The 24,616-nt window shown below is 38.8% G+C and overlaps 1 protein-coding gene across 2 annotated transcripts in view; it reads right to left on the bottom strand.

Moving 5' to 3' along the window:
* Positions 1–24,616, bottom strand: part of FBN1 (fibrillin 1) — a 250,836-nt gene that overhangs the window by 14,662 nt on the left and 211,558 nt on the right. For both annotated transcript variants that reach the window (XM_037834045.1, XM_037834046.1), the window contains 15 exons: positions 20,952–21,077; positions 18,890–19,006; positions 17,931–18,059; positions 17,305–17,424; positions 14,579–14,704; positions 10,607–10,756; positions 10,174–10,239; positions 9,820–9,936; positions 7,910–8,029; positions 6,196–6,318; positions 5,005–5,136; positions 3,012–3,137; positions 2,228–2,434; positions 450–575; positions 35–157 (listed from right to left, as the gene is read on the bottom strand). In XM_037834045.1, coding sequence (XP_037689973.1) covers positions 35–157; positions 450–575; positions 2,228–2,434; positions 3,012–3,137; positions 5,005–5,136; positions 6,196–6,318; positions 7,910–8,029; positions 9,820–9,936; positions 10,174–10,239; positions 10,607–10,756; positions 14,579–14,704; positions 17,305–17,424; positions 17,931–18,059; positions 18,890–19,006; positions 20,952–21,077 — 1,908 coding nt within the window. The remainder of the gene's footprint in view (positions 1–34; positions 158–449; positions 576–2,227; positions 2,435–3,011; positions 3,138–5,004; positions 5,137–6,195; positions 6,319–7,909; positions 8,030–9,819; positions 9,937–10,173; positions 10,240–10,606; positions 10,757–14,578; positions 14,705–17,304; positions 17,425–17,930; positions 18,060–18,889; positions 19,007–20,951; positions 21,078–24,616) is intronic.

Here is a 24,616-nt window from a genome sequence, read left to right as displayed (position 1 = left end):
GCAGGTGAGTGGGTGAATGCCAAGTCTGCATTACCTTTGCAGCTCCTTCCATCCTCCTGGAGAATGTAGCCTTTCGGGCAAGAACACTGGTAACTCCCTTCTGTGTTTTTGCAGATAAAATTGCAGGGTTTGGGAGCCTGGTGGCACTCATCCAGATCTATGATCAAAGAGATACAATGTGACTGCCCATCTAAAAAGATGTCAAAATGCTCAATATTCACAGGGTCTAACTAAGAATTTTAGTTTTGGGAAAAGAAAAAGTCAATTCCGTTTTATTTTCCTCTTAAAGCTCAGCCTTTGATCACCTGTCTTTCTGTTTCCTAAGGAATTACGCAGATTAAGGTAAGAGCCCTTCAAAGAATTTTAGTTTAGGGATTTTAATTTTTGTTTGCCATAATCTAAAATTTCCACTCAAAATAACATCAGAATATCAGAAACAGAGCACTCACCTACACAGGCAGTCCCAGTTATATCTGGAGTGTAGCCAGTTTTACAAATGCAGTGATATGATCCTCTATCATTGACACATTCCCCATTTCGGCAAACATCATGAATAACCCTGCATTCATCGATATCTGAAATTTAACAAATAGAAGTAAACATAAGAAAGACATTATAAAATGGACAACATTCATATGTAGGGGTTACTCTTGTGGAAATACCAACAAAAAGTGTTACTATACTATCGACCTAAGAAATTAAACCAATGGATGACAGCATAAATTTCATATGCAATAGTAACTATACTAAAAAGCAAATGAGTAAATTTATTAGACTACAGGGATAAACTAATCAGGCTAGAGAAAAACTAAAAATAGCTGGTTTTCCAAATATATATTGATTTTTCCCTCCTGGGTCCTGAGAGCAACCAATCTTACTAGAAAACCTCAGCTCCTTGCACCATCACTGCTCATGCCATCACGCCTGTCTCCAGAAGTGGGGCCTATTGACAAGGAGGCATTTTCTAATATTGCACGTTCAAAATAAAAAAGAAAGTTTTCTACATTACTTTTCTGCAGTTTGAAGTTAATCCTGAAAAATATCAAGCTGTATAATATTGGGGAAATGGGATCAACTTCCTCCTTCAGTGAGGGATGTATCTGGACTCTGGGGTGCAACACTGGGCTGTATTTTACAGCCTGCAAAGGAAGAGAGAACCCTCCTTAGGGCTCCTCCACTCAGAGAAAGGTTAAATCAGTATGCTCTGTCGAACATTAAAGTCCCTCTCCGCCTCGTCTCGACTCTATCTGCTTACTGCTTGCTGGGACACCAATACAAGCTCCTGACAAATGAGTTTTCCACCGTTGATCGCCAAATAACCATTTTATACTGACAGCTGGGTGTGCCTGATCTTTCCAAGTTTGCTTGAAATGCAATTTTGTGCACAAGAAATTTATATTTTCCACCACCTCATTTTCACATCACATCCTCCAAAGAATGATGAGTAGCTGTTGGTCACTTCAGCTTATCTGTCCAGTTCTGTCTTGTGCCACACTCAGTTCAGTTATTCCACGTTCAGCCACATCCTTCTAACATGAACACAGATTCTTCTTAAACTTCTTCCCCTCTCACTCTCAATTCTCTCCCAAGGAGCTCAAAAAGTCTCTCTCTTTTTCTCAGACTTTTTACGAACTGAAAATAGTTGTAGTTACCACTGATAACCATAGGAATAGAACTAGTGATAGGCCTGGAAGTCTTCTCAGAGCTGCCTCAGATACCTCCAACAGCCTCCTCAATCTTCCCTAGTTACAGCAGCTTGCACCTTTTCAGATGCAATTGTGTTTAACTGCCAGGATATTAGCATTGTTTGTACTTCTTTTATGCAGTCCATTGCAGTCAATTTTATGAGTTAAAATATGCATTTGCTGACTAGTTTGGGAATTTAATGATCACTTATGTCAGGGTTTCTCTAAAAAACTGTATTCTGTGCAGCCAACAATTATCACAAACTTCCATTTAAAAAGTTAAGGACTCCTAGTAACACAGACACAAAGACTCAAGCACACACACCTTAATAGGAAGACCAGGGACAACGTGGTAGCATGGCCTTCAAGGTCTGAAAACACCATAATGAAAAATTATGGTCTCAACAATGCAACTGAGCCTCGGCCCACACTGTAGATTCCATATTCTCATCTTTTTCATAAAGCAAATGAATTCCCTGACAAGGATTTTCAGCACATAAGTACTTACTCCATTGGTCATACATCAGAACATAATGAAGTACCTGCTCCGCTGGTCATAAATCCTCGGCCGTGGGGGCAGAGTTTTTTGAAAGCCACAGTGCCCTGGAAAGGGCAGATCTCACAATGTGGCCCCCAGCCTCGGCCCCCGTCACAGCAGCACTCGGACTTGGTGACGGGGTTCCTGTTGCTGGAGCCGATCTGACACATGTTCTGCAGCACCTCCGTGAAGCAGTACCCTTCCCGGTTGTCTAGAAGGAACATTAGGATGCGAAGAGGATTTTAGGAGAGGGACTTTTATGAGCATATCAGGATATCAAGAATTTGGTCAGAAAAAGGATGTAGCACTTTACCCTTGGTAAGAAGGAGCAAGAAGGGAAAGCTGGAAACAGCAGAAGAGAGAAAGGATGGCATCTGCGGGAAATGAACAAGACAAAGATATCAGTAAGCAGGCAGGGAGGTATTGGCCTAGACAAGATTATAACTCCATTTGTTCCCAGATATATGGGGAAATAGTCATGCTCTAGAGGAGGATGGGGCAAAGAAACATATGGAAACCGATCCTGATCACCAAGGGCTTAAAAAGGCAGCCAAGAAAGAAATTCCAAACAAGTGATTCAACAACACAATTAGCAAAGGAAGAATTTAGTTGCAGGGTGGTGCTAAGCCCAAAGACAATTAAAGTCACTGAGTCATCTCCAAAATATGAATGATTTTAACTCTTGCTCAAAATTTGACATTTTCTACTATTTGGAGTAAGAGGTTTGGGTTTAAAGCATGCACGGGTAGAAGCTGAGATTACAAAGGTATCCTGCTGACTGTACTCACCAAGGCACTCATCCTGGGTGGAGCTGGGTATGAACCCATCATTGCACTCACAGATGTAGCTCCCCCGAGTGTTGAGGCAACGCCCATTCTCACAGATCCCGGGCCTGGTCTGGCACTCATTCTCATCTGTTTAGTTCAATTGATGGACCGAAAACAAAAGGAGTCATCTGGTTACTTTGCAGAAGGATGGTTCTTTTCTTTCTTTCTTTTTTTATTTTTTTAAACATTTAGGTACAAAATGCTATTCACCCAAAGTCCCTCTTCCCCCGTTCCCCCAGCCACCAAATCTCCCAACCTGGAGGCAACCAATGTTGCTGTTAGTTTCTAATATATTCTTCCAAAGATGGATTATGCATACAAAAGTAAAAGCAGATATGCACATGTGTTTGTGCTCATACCTCCCCTCTTTAAAAATATAATTGATAGCATTTTTCAGTACATAAAAATGGTAGCCTTTTATGTACACTTACATTTTCCCTTGATAAAAAATTCAAAACTTTCTATATCAGTACACAAAGAGGATCCTGAAAGGATTATTTCAAGTGAGGACATCAAGAAACTTTTAAGATGAATATTTAAAGAAACCATTACAATTGTTCATCAGAAAAACGTCCGTGATGGTCAGTGTTGACCTGGGGAGTCTGTCTAGACTAATCTTCAGATTCAATATAGATTATCTTTATCACAATATTTTAATAATAATAGTAAGATAATAACCATAATTGTCTCCTGAGTTAAAGAAAACATTAAAATAGTTGAAAACTCTTAGAGTTACTGATGATTACTTAAAAAGGTCACAAAGTGAGTTGCCTAGGTGTATCTCATCATTAGAGAATAGTTCAGCGTCCCCGAGGACAGAGATTTTGTTATGAGAATGCAGAGAGTCCGAAGGTAACATCTATAACAGTGTTAAAATAGGTTAAAAATCCCACTGCCCAGACTATCTCCAGAGCAATTAAATGAGAATCCTTGGGGTGGGACACAGGCTCCCCAAGTTATTCCAACATGCAGTTGATCTGGATTCCACTGATCTGGAAAGGTCTACTGTGTGATCATGAATCCACATACTTTCTTTTTCTGTGCTTTTAAAGTCTGTTCATTAATTACTGTTTTAATTCTGTATCTTACAGAATAAGGGGGCAATGAGCGTCTTAAGAATCTTCTCAACTGACACAATACAAAATATACCTTTCAGATATCGTTGATTATGAGAAATGAAAAGGATGTATGTGGGAATTTTCTAATAATTTCCTATCATATTTATTGTCAGAAGCAGAGGTCAGGAAGTTTTTTCTGTAAGGAGCAGACAGTAAATATTTTTGGCTTTGTAGGCCATATGGTCTCTATTGCAACTTCTAGATTCTGCTGTAGTAGCATGAAAGCAGCCGTAGACAATATGTAAATGAACAGGTATAGCTATGTTCCAATAAAACTTAATTTATAAAAACAGCTGCCAGGCTGGTGGGCTGGACTTTGCCAACTCCTGGTCTAAAGGTGTGATTCTCAATGCTGGATCCACATTGGAATCTTGTGGGGAGCTTTACAAAATACCAGTGCCTGGCCCCACCTTCCTCAAGACCAAACTCTCTGGAGGTAGATCTCATTGTTTAAAAGAGACTCCTAGTTCAGAGAGACCTGGCATTTGCACTCAATGTCATGGCGCTAATAGCAAAGTTAGAGCAAGAGGGAGGCAATTCAATGTTGGAGAGAGGGCTGACCCCTCAAACAACAAAGGAGTATAAAAATTCAAGAAAAGGCATGGAGGAAACACCTGGTGTCCCAATCCTAGCAGCAAGGTGAGCTGAGAAAGGAGACCAGTGAATTCATAGATAATCAAGAGGCCAGGTTCTCCATGGAAAGTCATGACATGGAAGAGAGGCAAAATGGCTCTGGCCGAGAAGAACACAATACCAACAAGGACTCAGAGCCAGGTCCTTTCTGTCCTTTGTCACCTCCGACTCACTTAAAGCTCCTTCCACAGGGACTCACTCACCGATGCAGGCTTCTCCGTCGGGTCTCCGCTGATAGCCGGGTCCACAGATGCACATGTAAGTGCCGATGAGGTTCTTGCATTCCATTTGCTTTTCAGCACAGTCATGTTTTCCCACTTCACACTCATCCTCATCTGTAAAGAAGGTACAACCACAAATTTGTAAAGGAAGATGTATTAATTACCTGCCTTTTAAACATAAAATGGCAGTTAGTAACCAGTTTTCACTTGTTATTTCAGTGCTGGCCTTAATGTCTTTTGCATTTTTTGGTGCCAGCACATGAGAATGGGACAGTCCTCTCTCCACTTTGAACTTGAAGCATGCTGTCTAATTATTTTTCATGACTTGAACTAAAAAAATTTTAGATAAAGCTTTCATAATACAAAAATAATTATAACAGCATCATAGTCATAATTAATTAATGTAATAATTAGCTAGAGGTTTTAGTATATAATGATTATCCTAACAAGATAATTTCAATATAATATTAATGAATATTGTATAATATTAATGAATATTGTATAATATAATCATTATATAATGGAAGTTTTAGTTTTTATACTTTGATGAAAAGAGAAGCATCCACAAGTATCTTATTCTCTACTTTTCCTCCCTCCTTCATTTCCTATTCTCTGGAGCTGGGGTGGAGGGGGATCTTCTTTATTTTTTACTTTCTGTCCTATTGAATTTCCTTTTTCTTTATGCTTTCCCTTTACATTATCTGAGCTGAGACATTTGGATTTCATCCTGCATGTGATAAAGAGCACTGAGGAAATCTTCCCACCTTTAAGCAAAATCGTATTTAAACCATTTTGAGAGAAGAGATGCCTGCTTGTTTAAGACCCTGGGAGAGGCAAATTAGAAATTCTCCAAGGGCAAGCTGCTTGACTTATCCATGTCTGCATAGTAGATCCTAGTCCAGTTCACATCGTTCACTTCTTTGCAAGACGCCTGGCACAGCATCTCACAGTGAACTAATAAAGGATCCTCAGTGCAGCCTTCAATTCAGCTTGATGATGCTTCAGTTTGGGGGGAAGAGTGACAGTGACAACCCCCATGTTGCCCATGGACTATAGAGGCAGGTCCCAACTCCCACCCCTCCTTCACTAATGGAAGATATGGAGGGGGCAGCTTGCCATCTAGAAGGAGTTAGGACTCCCTGGCTTAGATGACCTTGAACATGGGTATCTCACCTTTGCACATCCTCCTGTCCTCTCTCAGAATGTATCCAGTAGGACATTTGCATTCATATGACCCATAAGTGTTTACACATCGGAAGGCACAGAGCAGAGGATTCTGGGCACACTCATTTATATCTGCAGAAGATGGTAGTAAGAAATAATGAAATATGAGCATCAATAAAATAAGGAACCTGCTTCTCTAAAAAGTTGAAAGACTTCATTGATATAAACATGGATGGACCAAGCAGTCTCTGATTTTCCAGGGAATTATGAAGTCAGTTAATTATAATTCATAAAGTAGGATGACTATAAATTCTGGTTCTCCTGCACAGTCCCAGTTTATGCCTGCTGTCCTGGGTGTAATTATTAATTATTACTTATGTGGATGATAAATCATAGGTCACCCTACATGTAAGAGATGTTCCTGAAATTCTAGCTCTGGAACCTCAAATTGATGATCTGCTACTCTCGAAAGTCACATTGAGTGGGGATCAGTTTTGTACCACACATCCAAAAGAGCTGTTAAGGTGATTGTTGTCTGAAGAGAAGCAGACCCCTCCAATATCATTAACCACTCTCCCAACCCCCTGCAGCCCTAATATAAAAGAGGCCCTTGTGAAACAACTGATTCCTCTGCCCAAGCAAATGGTGTTTTGGATCATGTTACACTTACTGATACTTAATTCACACAAACTCTCAGGTTCTAGCCTTAAATAAATGTAATTACTTCACCACAATTAGACATTGAAAAGGATTTTTTTTTTTCAGTTTCACAGTTTGAAACCATCAGAATGTGTTTTGGAAAAGTAGAGTTTAAACAGAATATCTCTAGCATCATGTTGCTCCCCAAGGCCAATGATGCTGACTGAGAATCTCAGTGAGATTCCAGATCATGATTTAGTCTCAACTCTTAAAGATCTACAATAACTCTAGTGAAGAGCTCACTTTAATACCAACTTTATTCTCTCTCTTCACCTCCCTTTCATTCTTTTCCTTGCTGAGCTCAGTGGTTCTCAACCTGAGAGTGGTAGTTAAAACACAGATTACTGGGGCCCACCCCACTCTTAGAATTTCTCTTCTGACTCAGGAGATCTGGGATGGGGCTGGACATTTTGCATTTCTATTAAGTCCTCAGATGATGCTGATGCTACTGGTCCAGGGACTGCACTTTGGGAACCACCATTCTAGACAACCCCCTCTCCTTTCCCTCTTCATATACATTCTACCAGGCATGCATATATATATATCAGATGCCTATATTGCATAGGTAACCTCTTTAGCTGTGACTGTCCCAGAGGTCAGGATGTTGGTGGTTATTCCACTGTGCAGATGTTCCTATGAGTAGAAAAGAAGAGAAAAAGGGAGAAGAAAAAGAAAGGGAGTGTGGTAGAAGAAGAAAAAAACTGAAAGGAAAAATAGAAAGTAAGAAAGAAGGTAGTTAAAATGAAGGGAGTTGTATCCAAATACAAGTAGTAGGGAGACACCAACAAAGATTCTTCATGATACACGATACAACTTGTGTCATGAGCCTTCTACAACTTTCCTGGCTACTCCCTGCAGAGCTGAGGACTCACAGAGAAGAAATGATGGAATGGCACATCAGACGGCCCAGAATTTCCTTATTCTATACACCCTGAGTGGTAGGTAATATTAAGAATTGTAATCAACCAATGCTGTTCCCATGATCAGAACATACAGCCAACTATTCTGTGTTTAAGAGGCTTACCTTCACAAGTCATCATTGGGCCAGGCTCAAATCCCTCCTCACAGGTGCATTCAAAACCTCCAATCACATTCTTGCAGGTTCCATTTCCACAAGGATTGCCCACGGAGCATTCATCAGTATCTGCAAGTGACCAGGAGAGTATGCAAAAAAATGATGAATTGAGGTAAAATGGACTTGGACTTGGAAAACACCTTTCATTCTGTCAGAGTATTTTAATCAATAGTGTCTCATTTTCTTCTCATCCTGTCCTTGCAAGGAAGGAGAAGTGTTTAATTATCACAGATTTATAGCTGTGAAAACTGACTTGCTCAAGGATTCTAAGTGGCAGCGACAGTTACAGTACCTGGAGTGACAGTGACAGTATCTAGCTCATATAGTACTCTTCTCCATGTGTTTCCCCAGTATCCCACATTATGTGCAAGTAAATCCTCTACTGGAAATGGAGTCTCTAAGGGTTAAAACAAGGCTTTTCTCACCAGTCAAAAGTCTGTGCTTATTTAAAGCTAGAAATAATCTCCAGTTTGGCCTTACATTACATCACTCTCCAAGAAGCCTTAAACATGATGGATTTTTGCCAGATATAAAATAGAAGACTAAACTTAATGCAAAATAAGAGCCCAAAGGTTAAGCAAAATTAATATACTGTATAAAATCAAGATTCAAGTCAAATTTGTTGATTCTGTTGAAACCAGATGGTTTACATTAGTCAGAAGAAAGGCTACAAAGAAATATGTTTACGGTTTGAGCTCTCTGAACAACTGTGGAGAGAGCACAAGTCTTAACAGGGAGACCTACAAATTCTGTATGCCTCCTAACCATCAGTCTGGAATACTCACTGTTTCTATTCTGACACTTCCCTTGGGAAAGGAAAATTGTTGAGAGATTACACTGTTATTTTAGCTCTCTAGGGGACAGGACAGTAATGGACTACTGTCAAGGGTTATGTCTTATGTTGGGGTTTTGAAGGCTGAAGGCAAGAGCAGTTCAGTAAGGAGGTTCGTTTCTCAAGTGCATAGCAGCAATAACTGAAGATTCCAAAGAAAAAACATTGGCTTCATTTGCTTTAGTTCTGCTATGAAATTGTATTTCACTGTCAAGAAATATTATTTCTTTTTTAAGTTAATAAAAATCATGATATCACTGATTTTTAGAGCTGCGAGGGCAGTTAGAAATAATTTAGTTCACCAGCATAGCATTATATTCTAAGGCCTAAAAAGTCTGAAGGACTTGCTTAAGCTCCCACAGCCATAGCTGGGGTTGAAATCCTCATGTCCTGCCTTCTTGAATGGAAAGAACGCTTTCTAATCTACACAGATAAATCCTCAGCATCCACGCCATTGTTAAACCAGGTTACAGTGAACTACTCTGGAACCCCTGAATAAATGCATAAAAGACATGGATTCAACCTGGAGAGTTAGCATGGATTTAAGAGGCCAAAGGTCAGCTATAGAAGCCATTCTCTGAAATTTTAATAAGCGGATTAAAACAAGACTTTATACTGGGTTCACCGCCCCTCATATTACTAAATGGAATAAAATCTGAATTCATTTTAAAACTTTTATATACTGAGAGATAAGAAAATTACAGGCATTAACAATTTTTCTTTTAATTTTACAAAGACTTTCCTTATAATGTTTTCTCTTCCACTGTCTCTTCAAATGTGCCCAGTGTCTGTCTTCCACCATTAGTGTAAGTTGCATACAAGGAAGGCCCAAGTCTGCTTTGTTTGCTGCTGTAGCCCCAGAGCCTAGCATGGTAGGGATTCAGCTAATTTTGCTAAATTAATAATACATGAATGAAAGGACAAGGATTTATTCCTGTTCCATCTTGGTTCTATTTCCCAGTGAGAATGCCACATAGCTTATTTTCTAATTTGTAAAATCCCAATGGAAGAGCCAACTTTTACTCACCTACACATTCATTCCCTTCTAGAATGTAACCAAAGGGACACTCGCAGCGGTAGGAGCCATCTGTATTGATGCACAGCCCATGTTTACAGACATCAGGCTCTTTGCACTCATCCATATCTTAAGCAAAGGATGAAAAAAATAGTGAATTATAAGGTACTTTTAAAAAATAAAGGTAAATCTTGATAATTTCAGTGCATATCTAAATATTCACTTGGTATCCAAGTGAAAAGGCAAAATGGTAGAGCTTACTTTTCCAAGATAGTTGTGAAAAAATAAGAACAACTGGAGAAAGGGTAAGGATGGGGCTGGTTGAGAATATTAAGAAATGCTGATAGTCAAGCACTGTCCACTCACCAACTGCTGAATCGTCAGGTCCCACAATGATCCCACTTCCATAGGGACAGATCTGGCGAAAGGCCTCTGCAGTGGAGACACACACTCGTTAAACCAATGGCAGTTAGCCACAGTCTCCTCCCCAAGCTTTCTGTAGTGGCCAAATTGCCACATGCTGCACATACTGCAAAATGATGAACAAGACAGCCCTAGAAGCCAGAGAAAGTTAAGGCTACCAAGGTGGCTGTGCCTCCTCTTCAGAAGGCTCTGATTCATAACATAATTAAAAAGAAAATACCTGGCTCCTGAGATAAAATAATTTTTAATGAATATTTTAGTTAGACTTGGAATGAAATCAAATTCCCCTGTTTCCTTTAAGGCCCACAATCTTACTTATTTCATGGCCAGTCTGCTCCTTGAATGGCCCAAAGAGAAATACAGAGGAAAGACATACCATCAGGTTCAGTGGGGCACAGCTCACAGGGATCACCCCAACCTTCTCCCTTCAAGGCACAGCAGCATTCCTGTTTGGAGTGATTTCTGGACTTGGGAGACGAGCACTTTCCTCCTTCAAACTTTGCATAACAGTAGCTCATTCGCAAATCTGCAGCATAAATTCATGATATCCTTTCAGTTGATCTCCCCACTAAATCTTTTTTGTATAATATTGAATAAGAAACAATCCCCTAGGTTAAATGTGCTCTCCTCTCATTAACATAGCACTACTCCTTAAGTGATTAACTATAATAATAACGGAGCTGAGATCATTAAAGTCATAAGTAACTTTTATAGTGAAATCTGATGAACCAATCTATGTGGCTTTAATCACGTGATGTGAACAATAAAAATCAATACTGTCATTTTTCAAAACTGACATCCATCAGTGACTTCAGGATTGGAACATTCACAGATGGAATCAGTCACAAAATCCCTTCATCGATGACTCTGCTTGCATATGTTTTGGATAACATTTGGTGAGAATGCTGGGTCAAGGTAGCCTTCAGGTCTAGTACTTACTGTGATATGATACTATGTTGTTTATTTTGTGTCCCCCTAAGCCCTAGAACCAAATCACAACTGCAGATGCCAAGCAGAGAGCAAATAAAAAGGTGGCAACTTTGTAGACTGGCAAAAACACAACACAAAGGTTTCACATTGAAGCAATTACTCATTGAGTTCCTGGCTACAAAACGCATGTGGGACTTCCTGCAGATTTCAGACACCAACACACACATAGCCACGGGCAGTGTTAAATTTTCAACAGCAACTTCCTTAGCTCAACAGTTGAGAGGGAAGGAAAGAGGATGGCGGGGAGTCAAGTGGATGGGAGGGAAAATAACCCTTCTTTCAAAGAGTATATTTCTTTAATATTGATGACTCCAAACATGGAAGTTCCAAACATGGACTTCCAAACACGGTGACTCCAAACATGGAAGCTGGGCCAGTTCATATAAAATTCTTCAATATTGCTTAACATCATTTTAGAAACTGACATTCCCATTTCTTTTAGAGGAAACTAGGTGACTCTAAAAAGCGAGCTCATCCAAGGTCCTGGAGTATGTTTTCCCTCAAACTTGACTTCCAAAGCCTTCCAAACTCCTCTTCCTTACACAGAGGCTAAAATCTGCAGGTTTTAAGGAAATGCCTTCATAGCCATTTTGAACAATTCCTCTTTCTTTACGTCTAACCAGGTCTGCTTTTTATTCTCTCCTATCACTGCTTTTTAATTTCAGTTAGCGTGATATCATAGCCACTATGTATTTTTGTTTAGACAATATCACCAACTTTTATTCTGATAACTGACAACACAGAAAATAACTGAATTGACAGAGATCACAGAGGAAAAGTTTGTGAATCAAATCAAATAGTATCTATCTATCTCTAGCTATCATCTATCAGATTTACGAAGCCCTGGTAAGTCGAATTCAGTTGGACTCCCCAGTGAACTTGTTCAACTCTTCATGGCTACAAACTCTTCCAGGTAAATGATCCCTCTAGTTTTTACTCCACTCTCACCTCTTTTCTCACCAGGACATAGGAGGCACCTTTCTAAGAACCACCCTTCTGAAGGTCAAAAACAATAAGTCGGTCTTTGTCCTGCAGCATGATGGCTGCCATTCAAATTTTTGCTTTGCTAAGAAGTGTTCAGAGTTAACCTTATTGTTCCTTAGAGCTCACCTTATGATTTCCTTTATTCTTCAAGTTCATTGTCACAAATAATGGTCTGTGTTTATCTGCCCTGTTTTTATTATTTATGCCTAAAACCATCTTAAGGTATAATTCAGTGACTACTCACAAAAATGATTCAACAAGTATACGAAAACTTAATTATTTCCTTTGTCCTCCAGTTTGTAACATTTCTTTTAAACCCAGATACACACAGGTCCTAATATTGGTTTGCTAAAATTTTCTTTTCCTTTATTGCTGACCCTGCTCCATACTCCAGCCCTATCACTCCCCACCCCACTCCATGTCTTCCCTGCCCCCCACCCCCAATCTAGGCATTACACAGAGGCTCAAATGTATGAATTTTAGAGTGAGCCTGAGTGAAAAATTCCATTCATTGAACTCTGTAAGTGGGAGTGGCTCATTTACACCTGTGGCCTTCAGATGACTGGATCTGTCTATGGAGTCCCATGCCATTTGTTCTTTCAAAAAGGTAGTCCATGCTTCTGTGGAATTTTCTCATTTCATGGGCAAGAGAAGCCTGACTCTTAATTTGCCATCTTACAAGGAAACCCCAGCTCTTAATTCTCTGGTTATAGCAAAATCCATGCTCTGTGGGAGATTTACACGTGCTTGTGGTGATCCTCTAGAACTGGTATATTAATCAAAGGTGACTTGCACTGGGAGAGAGAGCTGTGCTTGCCCACATACTTTAAACCAGGGCTTGCATCCTAGGATGCCTGTTTACCAGTCCATCTGCAAAGAGCCCTTAATGACCTTTGGAATTTCATCAGAACTGCAAAAGTCACTTTCCCTGCTTGCATTCCTCAATTCTGGCTCTGCCTCCTGGAGCTGAGCATGTGGCAGGGCTGTTCACAGCTGGGCTGATTCTTCCTGCAGCGTGAGCTTGCTCTGTGACAGGCCGGTGCAAATTGAATTAATAGTCTATGAGTTTCCTCTGGTCTGCCACATCGGCAGATTCACACCTGGTTTCTCACTGCTTTCTTTCCAAACTCAAACCAGGCAAAAGGCACACAGAAACAAGGGAGTAGGAGTCTGAATTTATCTGGCTGGTCTGTACCATACAGGAAAAATATCTGTTTGAATGAAGAACCACCTCACTCACAACCCTGAAATCCCTACCTACAAGATTAAACTGACAGAGAATTTTTCACCTCAGACCACCCCCCCCTCCCCACCCATTCTAAATACTGGGTAATGAAACAACCAGTTGAAAAGTGAAACATTAGTTAGACAATCACAATAACAGTAACAAGAGTCTACAAAGGACTTGGAGACCAACAAAGCTTTTTCACATAGTCAATAAGTCTGGTTGGGCAAGGAAGAAACTAAGCTTCCAAAAGATTAAATGACTTGCCCAAAAGACTAAATGAGATTAAAAATGCCAGAGCTGAGGTTCCCCGGACACAATATTTGGATTCTTAAATTCAGAGCTTTTGCCTTGATATCTATTGCCTCTTTTTTTGGTAATATGAAGGGTGGGGAGTGGGCAAGCACAGGAAAAGAAAAATAAATATATGTGTTTATGGAGCACTTTTTACTGAATTCATTCAAACTACTTTGTTTAAGTGCATAGATGCACACAATTGCATTATTTAAGAAAGTCTAACAGTCACTTTCTGGTACTTAAGTATTATGCTTTTAAGTTCAGGCTCCCAGTTGATTTATTTATTTATTTTTAATTTGAAAATCTACCTGGCAAGGCCTTCTAAATCCTTATTGAAACAATTCACAAGTATTATCCCTGAAAATAGAACATGGTCCAGCAAGAATACTGGTTAGCTTAAATTTATTTCTCTGATTTCTTAGAAAACTCGTAAGTGATGGACACTTTGTCCTAAAAGCATATGGATTAATCTGTATTTTGTTTTCGGAAAGTTTTGGCCTATTTTTCTAGGTGACCTCTTCAGAGGCAGAGAATATGTAGTTGGATCTTCCCCAGGTTTTGCTTTATCCAGTGGCTAATGAATGAGTACCTGACTAGTTCACCTATCAGTGGTTGTGTTCCTAAGAGGAGAGGTTTGAGTACTAGGAAAGTTGTATAAGCACCATAAATTGATGGGTGAGTTTTAACCTTAAAAGCAAAACTGAACCTTCAGCCATATGGTAGTTATCAGGCCTCTGGGTGAATGAAAACCCTCTATCTTCCTTTCACAAACAATCAGACCTCAGCCATGTCTTAAAACCACAGCAAATAAACTCAGAGGAATGAAAGCCTAAGGTCTTCAAAGGCACTTACCTTGGCATCTTCTTCCAGTGGAGGACAAGGAGAACCCTTCTGGACACAGACATTTGAAACTGCCTTCTGTGTTACTACAAGTGCCCAAGGCACAAATTTCTGGTTCTTCGACGCACTCATCAATATCTAAAAGAATTACATGAGTCAAAGTCAAAACACAGAGGAGACACCATCAGATACCAAATGCCAAATGTGGAAGTACGAAGTGCAACTGAGCTTCACAACTCTTTAAATAATAAAGAAGAGTTCCATTAATGAGGTCATGAAACATATGACAACATGGATGAACCTTGAAGACAAAATGCTGAATGAAATAAGCCAGACACAAAAAGAAAGATGTTGTATACTACCACAAATGTGAACTCTGTGAAAACTGCAAAATAAATATGTTGTATTGTAGAATGTAGGGGACATAGAGATAGACAGCAAGTAGTGAAGGGGGAACAATAATCTAATAAGAACAGATAAGCTACTGAGGGTAATCTCAATGTTACGGGAATGCTCAGGAATGATTATGGTTTGCAAACTTTCTTGGGTACAGTTAGGATTGTGTTGGAAGCAATGTAGTTATTTTAGGTTATTTGTTTTTCTTAATCCTTTGCTTTGTTTTGTTTGAAATTTGTTATTTTGTTGTTTGTTTTAATTTTTTGATAAAGTTAAAAAATTAAAAAAAAATATAGCTGAAATTAAAAAAAAAAGAAGAGTTCCATTTACCTGTGTCATAATGCTGTGAGCGGAACTTTTGGGTTGTGATGGCTTTTAAAAAACTGGTTTTGATAGTTCTTGATGTAAAAATGGAATCTGCAAGTGTCTTCTAAGGGCTGTCATGAGAAACTTCTCTAGCCAGACTGAGTTGCTTGGCTAATTAAAAAAGTAGGAATATTTCACACCACCCTAAGCTGAAAAGAAGCAAGAAACTCCAGAGTCCCCACCTCATCATTTTACAGTAAGTGTAAGTGCTGAAATTTTAAGTGTGTTGACAGAGATCTAGGCCACTGAACCAAATTTACTTCCCTCCACCCTATCCAGTGCTTTTCCCAATGAACCATGCTATAGTCCTGAAACCATGAATTTTTCAAGAACACTAATACTCATGAAAATAAGTGTAATGCTCTACAATGGAAACTAAAGATATCAGAGAAGGCGAGACTCCTAACTCTCATTTACAGAATAATTTGAACTCACAAAAATTCCCTCTCTCTAGAGGCTGTATTTTTTCTTTCCTCTTACAGATGATAAGAACCAGATACATTTAGAATTGTGACATGTTTCCCTTATTATTTCCTATATTAATACATCTTAGCTACAGGAAAGGAGGTGGTGAAGGGAGGTTCTGCCATGAAGCTTTGAATGGCTTGGACAACCAAGTGTCCAAACTTATGCCTGAGGACCAGACTTCATTATTGATAGCACCCTCTCCACTTCTGAAACTGTCTTGGGTTGGTCAGTGATTAACATGGTCACCCTTCTTATGGAAAAAGTATGACCACTCTATTCTAACAAACTCATCCATTCTTTCTCTGACTTTCAGCGGGAATTTATAGTGAAAAAAAAATGATAAATCTTGGTTCTAAGCCATGCTATTTTTAAGGAAAATTTTTTTTTCAACAGAACGCAAAACTGTCCTGTGTTTTGCGGCCCTCCCTTTCTCTTCAGAGTTTGTGCAAAGTGTTCTACCCACAACAAAAAGCATTTTCATTACACAACTCTATTCCCAAGAGGTCCAACTAAGGGGAATTTAAGAAATTAACTCTATTATATTGACTTAATATTTCAAATACCACATATTAGATATTCTAGAATTGTGTAATGCCAAGGGATTCTCTTCCTGTACAATGCAAAATCAGCCTCTTCATCACTCTATGTTATTGGACCTCATTTAGAATTGTTTTATGTTCCCTGTGGTTTATTAATGAAACTTAGCTGCTGCTCATTGAATTACTGCCTTCCCATACTCCCCCCACTCCTACACTCAAGTTCTTCGTAAAAGTCAACTTTTATAAAAATGCTCAAATGGTTTTTCTGGGCTATTGTTTTTGTTGTTGTTGTTATGATTCCATTATGGTAAAAATTAGCTTGTAGGGAGAAAGATTAGAGAATGGGAACATTTATTGACCTTTTGGGAAGTTATTTTTTTCTTTCTATTCATCTTCATTCTGTTCATTTTAGGGGAACTGTTTATTAATACTGGAGTGAATAAAGCAATCTTTAATCAAAGTAAAGTAATATTTTTAATAATTTGCATTTGGGCCTAAATTTGATAAAATGTTTCCATTTAGAATATTATCCCTTGACTGTGATTTAAAATGGATATATAATAAAATTATATAGCTATATTCATTGAACTTGGAATGTGGTCATTTAATGATTGTAACTGGAATCAGGAAGTTATTTTTAGATACAATGCTTTGGCATTTGAAAACATGTAATTCAGGAATACTGGAAGTGGGACACAGCAGTTTTACCAGCTGTATAAAAGCAGACTGGAAAGTAGAGTCAGGCTCATATGACCATGCATAGGCACAGAGCAGACCAGCTTCAGCAGAGATTAGCATGGCAATTAGATGTTCTTATCTGTCCATCTAAAGATGAGGTCACAAGTCACACCTTTTGGATTTGTTTCTGATAAAATATTCCAAAAGGAAGACACCATCACAAAAGCTCTGATTAGTAATTCCAGTACAGTCACCCACACTACCATTTCTAAACATTAATAACTATCTTACCTTCACACTTGTCATTCTGCAGACTGTATCCAGGTGGACAAATGCACCTGTAGGACCCATCCAAGTTCTGACAGGTGCCTGGAGCACACTTTCTGGGATCTAGAAGACATTCGTTGATATCTGCAAAACAACAACAACAACAAAAAAAACTAAAGTCCACAAAATTCCACCAGGGATAAAAATAAGAGACTCAAAAAAATAAACCTTATAAACTTTCCAAAGTGTGCACTACAACAATACACTATGTTATCTACCACGGAATAGTATACCATTTGAAAAGTCAATGGGTATGAAGAATTTATGGACACCCAAAAGATTATATAAGAGCTTACTTTAAAAGTAATTTTGAAGAAAAAAATATAAGAAAGGTAATCACAACTGTTCAAAGAATGTAACTGTTCTTTGTGAGTACAATAACTTACTTTTAAAGGGAAAGGGGAAAAAGTAAAACTTTCATACATATACAGAGTTTATAAAATCAAAGTCTTCACAGGCAGAATCAGTGTAATTCTGCTCTGCGTCTTCCTCCAGGCTTCCGGAGGAAGGACCGGGGTAGAGACTGCACGATTCTCTGAGTGGTCTCTGGGAGCCTTCTTTGGAGGGTCCTTCTCCCGGGCTGCACTCACCCACGCAGGTTCTCCCATCCGGAGCCACCTCATAGCCCTCGTTGCACTGACACTGGAAGGACCCCACCGTGTTGATGCATTGGCCATTTCTGCAAAGGTTCCCATTTCCAGTTGCGCATTCATCAACATCTGCCAAAGAAACATCCTTTCATGTATTCCAGAGAAAAAGTCATAATCCCAACAATGATCAAAATCTTTAAAAGGGGAAAACACTTATTCTGAGTTTCAGTGGCCTTTGCTGGCTCAGATTTAAGAAATTCCAATGAAGATGGAATTTGTAGCAAGAGAGATCCAGCTTTAAGCACTGATCAAAATCTAACAACAGAATTACCTAATTATCTCAGTTAGAAAAAGATCATTTATATCAGAATTGTGTATCAGTTTCACCTTGATCTTCCTTTAAATTTTATTTTTAAAGGCTAAAACTGAATAACTAGTATTCAATACAGCTGAGGGCATTAGTAGCTATTTTAGCAATTAGAAGTACATAAAGTTAGCTTCTAGCACAAGATTTGGTTCAGTATCCCTGCCTATGAATAACAGCATGTTTTATGAGGTGGATTTTATAGATTCAATAATTTATTTCTTTTAACAGAGGCCCTAGTGAAATGTCTGGACAAGGAGATCCACATTATTGCTGACTTATATAATTACTATATAAAAAATCTCTTTCGTATGCTTTAAAACTTAATTCAATTTATTTTGAAATTTACTTAATTCATTGCAAAGTAGACATAAAAACTATAGATGCTAATGAGCACCTCAATAAAAGGAATGGGTGTAGTTACTATATTTGACATTTAATGAGCACATTATATTTGTTGAATACTTTCACTAATTTTTATGCGTAAGATGGCATATATCAAAAAGAGACAGCTGGCACACTGGAGATGATGCTAATTATGAAGAACACATATGAAACTGACTCCCTTTGGTCACGCACCCCCCTGCACACGCACCTATACAGTCATTGTTGTGAGAAAGGATGAAGCCATGATTGCAGCGACAGGTGAAGGAACCAATAGTGTTTCGGCAAGTTCCATTCCCACAGGCATCTCTTTCACATTCATTTATATCTGGTAGGAATAAAGGTCACAGAGAAACATAACTGTAATGGAGAAAAGAGGTTACATGGCTACCTGGGGCTAAAGGGCATTTGGGGGTTCACAAAGTATTCTACACAGACCTAGAACTGCTGGCTGTTGCCATTTGCTCTATCAGTGGTCGTCCCCTGTGAGAAACCAGCCAGAGGCAAGTTTCTAAACCTTGGGAATAAATCGTTCCCTTGGATGGCCTGGGAAAGGAGGCAAGCTAAGGACATGAGAACCGGACAAGAATTATTTTATTCTATTTGCTTGCAGAATTCTCCACCCTTGCCACTTTTCTCAAATATTTTCACTTGAAAATGGAAAAAATTCTGCGTGCATCTGGGCCTTGACTTGCTGCCACCTTTGGCAAACCTCAGCCTTTTAAGGTTCTCACTCCAATTTACCAAACAGCAGTGACTCACCCGATATTACCCTGTAATCAGCAACTTCGCTTTCTAACTCACCTACCATTTTAGACAGCTTTTCCTTTTTCCCAGTTCATTCCTCAAAACACATTGCCGCTCTAGCCAATGGTGACTTCTCTCACCCTTCTAAACTATTCCAGTGTGTTGGCACTTAATGTGGTTCTTCTCATACACTCTTGCATTATTATTTGTCTTTTAAGTTGTCTATGTCGTTTTTGCTTTGAGTATTAAGCAAACTTCTTCTGGCATCTTGTGTTTTTGCATCTACCCACAGCAGCTAATAGGTTTCTTATAAAGAGGAGGTGTGCATTATATTAAGGAAGAAATTTAAAAAAATTAAAGAGGTGAAAGAAAGTTGATAGTGCTGGTTTGCAAAAATGAGGGAGAATAAGGAGGGTGGGAATGAAGGGAGGGAGAGAGGGTAGAAGTAACATCTAAGTTAGCAAACTGTAGTGTTTACAGTTAGGATTTCTTTTCCTGTCAAATTTCGGACATGAAAATAAATTATCTATGATCCTAAAGCAGGAAGTTATTGCTGACCCCAAAGTGATTCCAATGTGTGTGTGGGTGAAGACTGCATCTCGGATGAGTTACCCTTCCAGCAATCAAGACCCTCACCCTTGGTTCATCTTTTGCCAAGCTGGTGAAGTCCTCTGGTAGGGCAAGAGGTGGGCTCCAAAGAATTCAGATGGAGGAAGGGGAAAGCAGGTTGAGTTTCATGGCTACATAGGGGTTAGACTCCAGTGATGAGTAGGGCTGATTATGCTTCTTTAATTTAAAACTCATTATCTGCCCTGGAGAGGACAAAACTTCATGAGAATGTTCTCTAATGGATGAGTCCAGTATAGCCAAAGGCAAGCACTTTAAAATTACTGTTATTTATTGTTCTCCTTTCAGCTGTGAAAATGATTCATGTTCTTAAAGTCCCCAAAAGACTTAATGGATATTGCTTTTAAGTAGAAAAAGAAAGGAGAGAAGAGGGAAAAAATGACTGACTACATATTTGAAGTTTATTCTAAATCAGCATCTTGATTCTGTACTAAAAACAAGGAAGAGATGTAGCATATTGATCCTCAATTTTTTTAAAGGTAAATTTAGCTTTGGGGATTTGGTATGAACTATAGACCCTTCTCAAAAAAGGCTCATATTCACACTCAAAAGCTGAATTCTGTTCCTATGGAAAATAAGGGAAATCCACATTTTATCCTAAGTATTACAAAAGAATAATAGGCTTTCATCATTAATAACTTTTTTTTTTACCTTATTATCTTTCTCCTCTTACCTGTTAACAAAAAGTTTGTCTGAATTGACAGCCAAATGAATATCAAGGAAGATGTTTATTAGGTTCAGACTGCCAAAGATTAAATGCTGTACACCTGCCTATGCTTTTATTTTGTAAATAACAATGCAACTACTGAGAGACTTAGTATTAAATTTCAATTATATTCAGGTGCAAATAATTTTTCATAGGATATGAAGAAAAAATGAAATTATAATCATATACTCACCCAAGCACATGGTTTGATCAGCATTGGTTTTAAAGCCAGTGTGGCAAAGACAATAAAAGCTTCCAATTGTGTCAATACACTGTCCATGGCTGCATATGTTGGGGATTTCTTGGCATTCATTGCGATCTGCAAATGAAAAGCATCTTCAGTATCTTAGGGGAAGCTTAGCAGGCAAATCTAATTGAATAACCTACTACTAAATATCATCCTCAGGATAAATTCTCATTCTAAATTAAGTCAGTGCAACAGACTCTGGAATTCTATTTATCTTTGCCTCAAACTTATTTAAAACTTACTCCCATTTACAGGAGGGCATATTCGGAGTATGTCAACAATACATGAAACAATGTAAAATAGTGGCAGTGTCCAAAAAATATTTGAATGATTGAAAGAACTTAGAAGTAGAATAGCTTTTTCATTTGATTATCTGCCTAAGCAGCATCATAGCCTGTGGAATTAACAAGTATTTTGTCTAATCTCCTCAAATCACGAATCTTTCATGACTTCCCTTGGAAATGTGTATCAAAGTCAAACAAACCCCATTTGTTTAAATAGGTTTTCTTGATGGGCAGCCCTCATTTTTCCTTGTTCAAGCTTCATCTTATTGTTTTACCCTATTCTTATGACTTTTTGGACGATCTTAACTAAATCTTTATGCTTACATACGGATCTTTTTAGAACTTGGCAATCATACTGATCTTTCTTTTTATTCAGATTAATTCAAAGGAAAGCCTGCTCATCTTGCCACACTTCTGCCAGTCTTTTAGTGGTAAATTATATTCATTATCAGTTGACTGGTAGTTGCTTTCCTGAAATATGGTTACTTGAGGAGCAGAACTTCATATGTGCATCCACAAATAACACGATTATATGCCTACTTATATCTCTAATTTAATTGTTTAAAGCTCTCAAGATTCTGTATTTAGAGCAAACGTAGTTTGAAGAGCATTGAACCATCCTGATTTTCCTATTGTCACAAGTGAGAGCAAACAGCAGGACGCCATCTTTGCTGAAGATGCTCTAGAGCATAGCAGCACCTTGCTCTCAGTTGAATTCTCTAGACTTGCTGTTTGCCTGCCCTGTCTGCTGAGAAAACAGCAATTGGGAATGGGTACTTTCACCTACACAGAGCAAGTAACCTTGCCCAGGCCAGAGTTGCAGGTATTCCATCCATTTCAAGTGCACAGGCAGCCATTTTTGTAACTACCTTCTTCTAATACATAGAACATTCAGGGCTGATAAACCACTGTACCATTTAAAAGTCCCAAGTAAGGTTGAGTATATCATTAGGCGGGGACATTGAAATGGAGCAGCTTAGGAGCTACTATGCTAGCTTATGCAGAAATGTTGGTTAACCTAATTACGGTTATCATCAATTGAAGAAATGAATTTAAAATGAGCAAACTGCTTCCCAGGATAGGCAGAGGAAACTGATTTGCATTCCCAAACTCATTAAGGGCAGCTGATCTTGAGGAAGGGTTTCTTGATGCCTGCTGTAGTTGGTTCAAATCTTGGGCACCCTCAGGCAGTACTGGATCTGAAAGTATGTAGGAAACCAGGACAGTCTTATGTCTGAATTCTACAAGGAAATGGAGAACAATAAGGATCTTCTTAGAAAAGGATCCTCAGTTAGAAATTTTGTTTCCTCCACTGCCTATTTTGTGATGGTTTAACAAAAGTGAAAAATGAAATGTGGAATACTTTGAGATTCTACTAGTGAAACATAGAGTTACAATTCCAGGGAACTTAATTATGAGCTTCTTACATTATCTTGAGACTAGAAAACTAGGTTCCTACAAGCACCAGAATTTGAACTCTCAGGAGATTACGTCTGAAGTTGGGATGGGAGGTTTGAACAGGGTTCTGGGGGCGGGGGTGGGGGCAGGAGAAACCAGTCAGCAGAGGGAGAAGAGGCCATGAGGAAGTGGGTGGGGGGAGCCTGTCTCTTGTCTTCAGTGCAGTAAGACATTTCAGAACGGGGCAGGATTTGCTGTCTAGTTCCTGGGCTTAGATATCTAGTCGTTCTCTCAGATCTCTCAGCAACAATGCATGTGCTGTGGCTAGCTGTGATCTGGGGTCTGAAATGATACATTTCGAAATAAAAAACAACAATTTTATGATGACAGAAAGTTTTAGCTGTTCTCATCTTTAACACAAGAGGAGTATTTTGAAACATGCCTGGAAAATGCCAAGTATAGGATGGTATTCGAGGTATTTAAAAAAATTCTTTTTAAAAGAAAGATGTAATTAAAACCATTTCCAGAGTGAAGTATTCAACCCTAGATGCTGACTAGTTGCATGTAATTCCCCCCTCTTGAGGATTTTAATGAATCAAGGAAATGGAGCTTTTGGCCACAAACAACAAAATCCACAGGACTTGTTTTATGTATGTTAACAATACTACACACAAAAAATAATACAAAAGCTTAAGCCCCAGTGGGCCATGGGTGGACACCTTGTCTTGATACATAAATAGCTCAGAAACCTGAGCATGAAGTCGTGTGAAATAACACGTTCTATATTATCAGTAATTCTTTATTTTGCCTGGAATTATTTCACCCAGTTTCAAAGAAATATAAATTAGGAGCAAAATACAGGGAAGTGGTATCAATGCCAAGTTGCAACAGGGGAGTGTGATTCATATCAGAGACGTCCCCACTCTTCCTGTCCTGTTTTTTTTTTTTTTTTTTTTAATAACTGGATAACAACAGCTCTGTTGACGAAATGCTAACCACTTACACATGTTCCTTGAAGCTCAACAAAACAAGTCTTGATTCTCAAAATGACTTTTTGTTGTGCTACTAAACTCTCTTCCCACCAAGGTCCCATAAAACAATGCAAAATGCCCTACAGAGAACAGTGCACTTCCTACCACTTAATCACTAGCGAGCAAGGAAATCCAAGGAAAATCTGATCAGGTTCCCTTGTGTTGTTTCATTCACAAATGCGTAAAATATTCAGGAAACTCCTTGAGAAATGAGCCGTAAGCAAAATAACACATTCTTCCTGATGGTCTTGCTAAATACACAATGATATATAATTACTCAAAGGCTTACAGAAAAATCATTCTGAAGTAGTACTTGTTTCTCGGGGAAGCACCAATGTTTTAAAACACTGGCTACAAGATACTTAACAACTTTACATCAGTTTCAGTTATAGCACACCCATCCTTACCTTCACACATCTCTGACAAAAGTGAACAACAAGAAAATCTAACTTATAGTGGATACAGATTCTGATTTTACTGTAGGTGATTTATGGCTAATCAAAGGCTTGTAATGCATGCAGCCTTCAATGGGTGGCCTTTTGTCTTGAAGATGTTTAGGAGAAAAAGGGGTATGTGACAACGCCCCCTGCCTAAGGGGGGTTATGTAGAAGACGGAAGAACAAATTATTTGTTCCTGAATATTAGTTAGGGGAGGGGGTGGGTAGCGAGCAGCTGATATGAAATCTATTTATGTACCTGCTTTACTTATTTTGAAAAAAATCATCTCTAAGGAGGGAAAAAAGCTAAATGTTTAGACAGTTCAACAATTTTCCTCTTTTCTAGCTTATTTATTAGAGCTCAGCAATCTAAATCATGCATTCTTCAACCCAACCATCTCAAAAGAAATCCAGTTCTCTGAAGCTTGGCATAGACTGTCCCCTTCAGCAGGCGCACCCAG

Source organism: Choloepus didactylus, chromosome 4 (assembly GCF_015220235.1).
Source record: "Choloepus didactylus isolate mChoDid1 chromosome 4, mChoDid1.pri, whole genome shotgun sequence".
NCBI lineage: Eukaryota > Metazoa > Chordata > Mammalia > Pilosa > Megalonychidae > Choloepus > Choloepus didactylus.
This window is presented reverse-complemented; position numbering and strand designations above follow the sequence as displayed.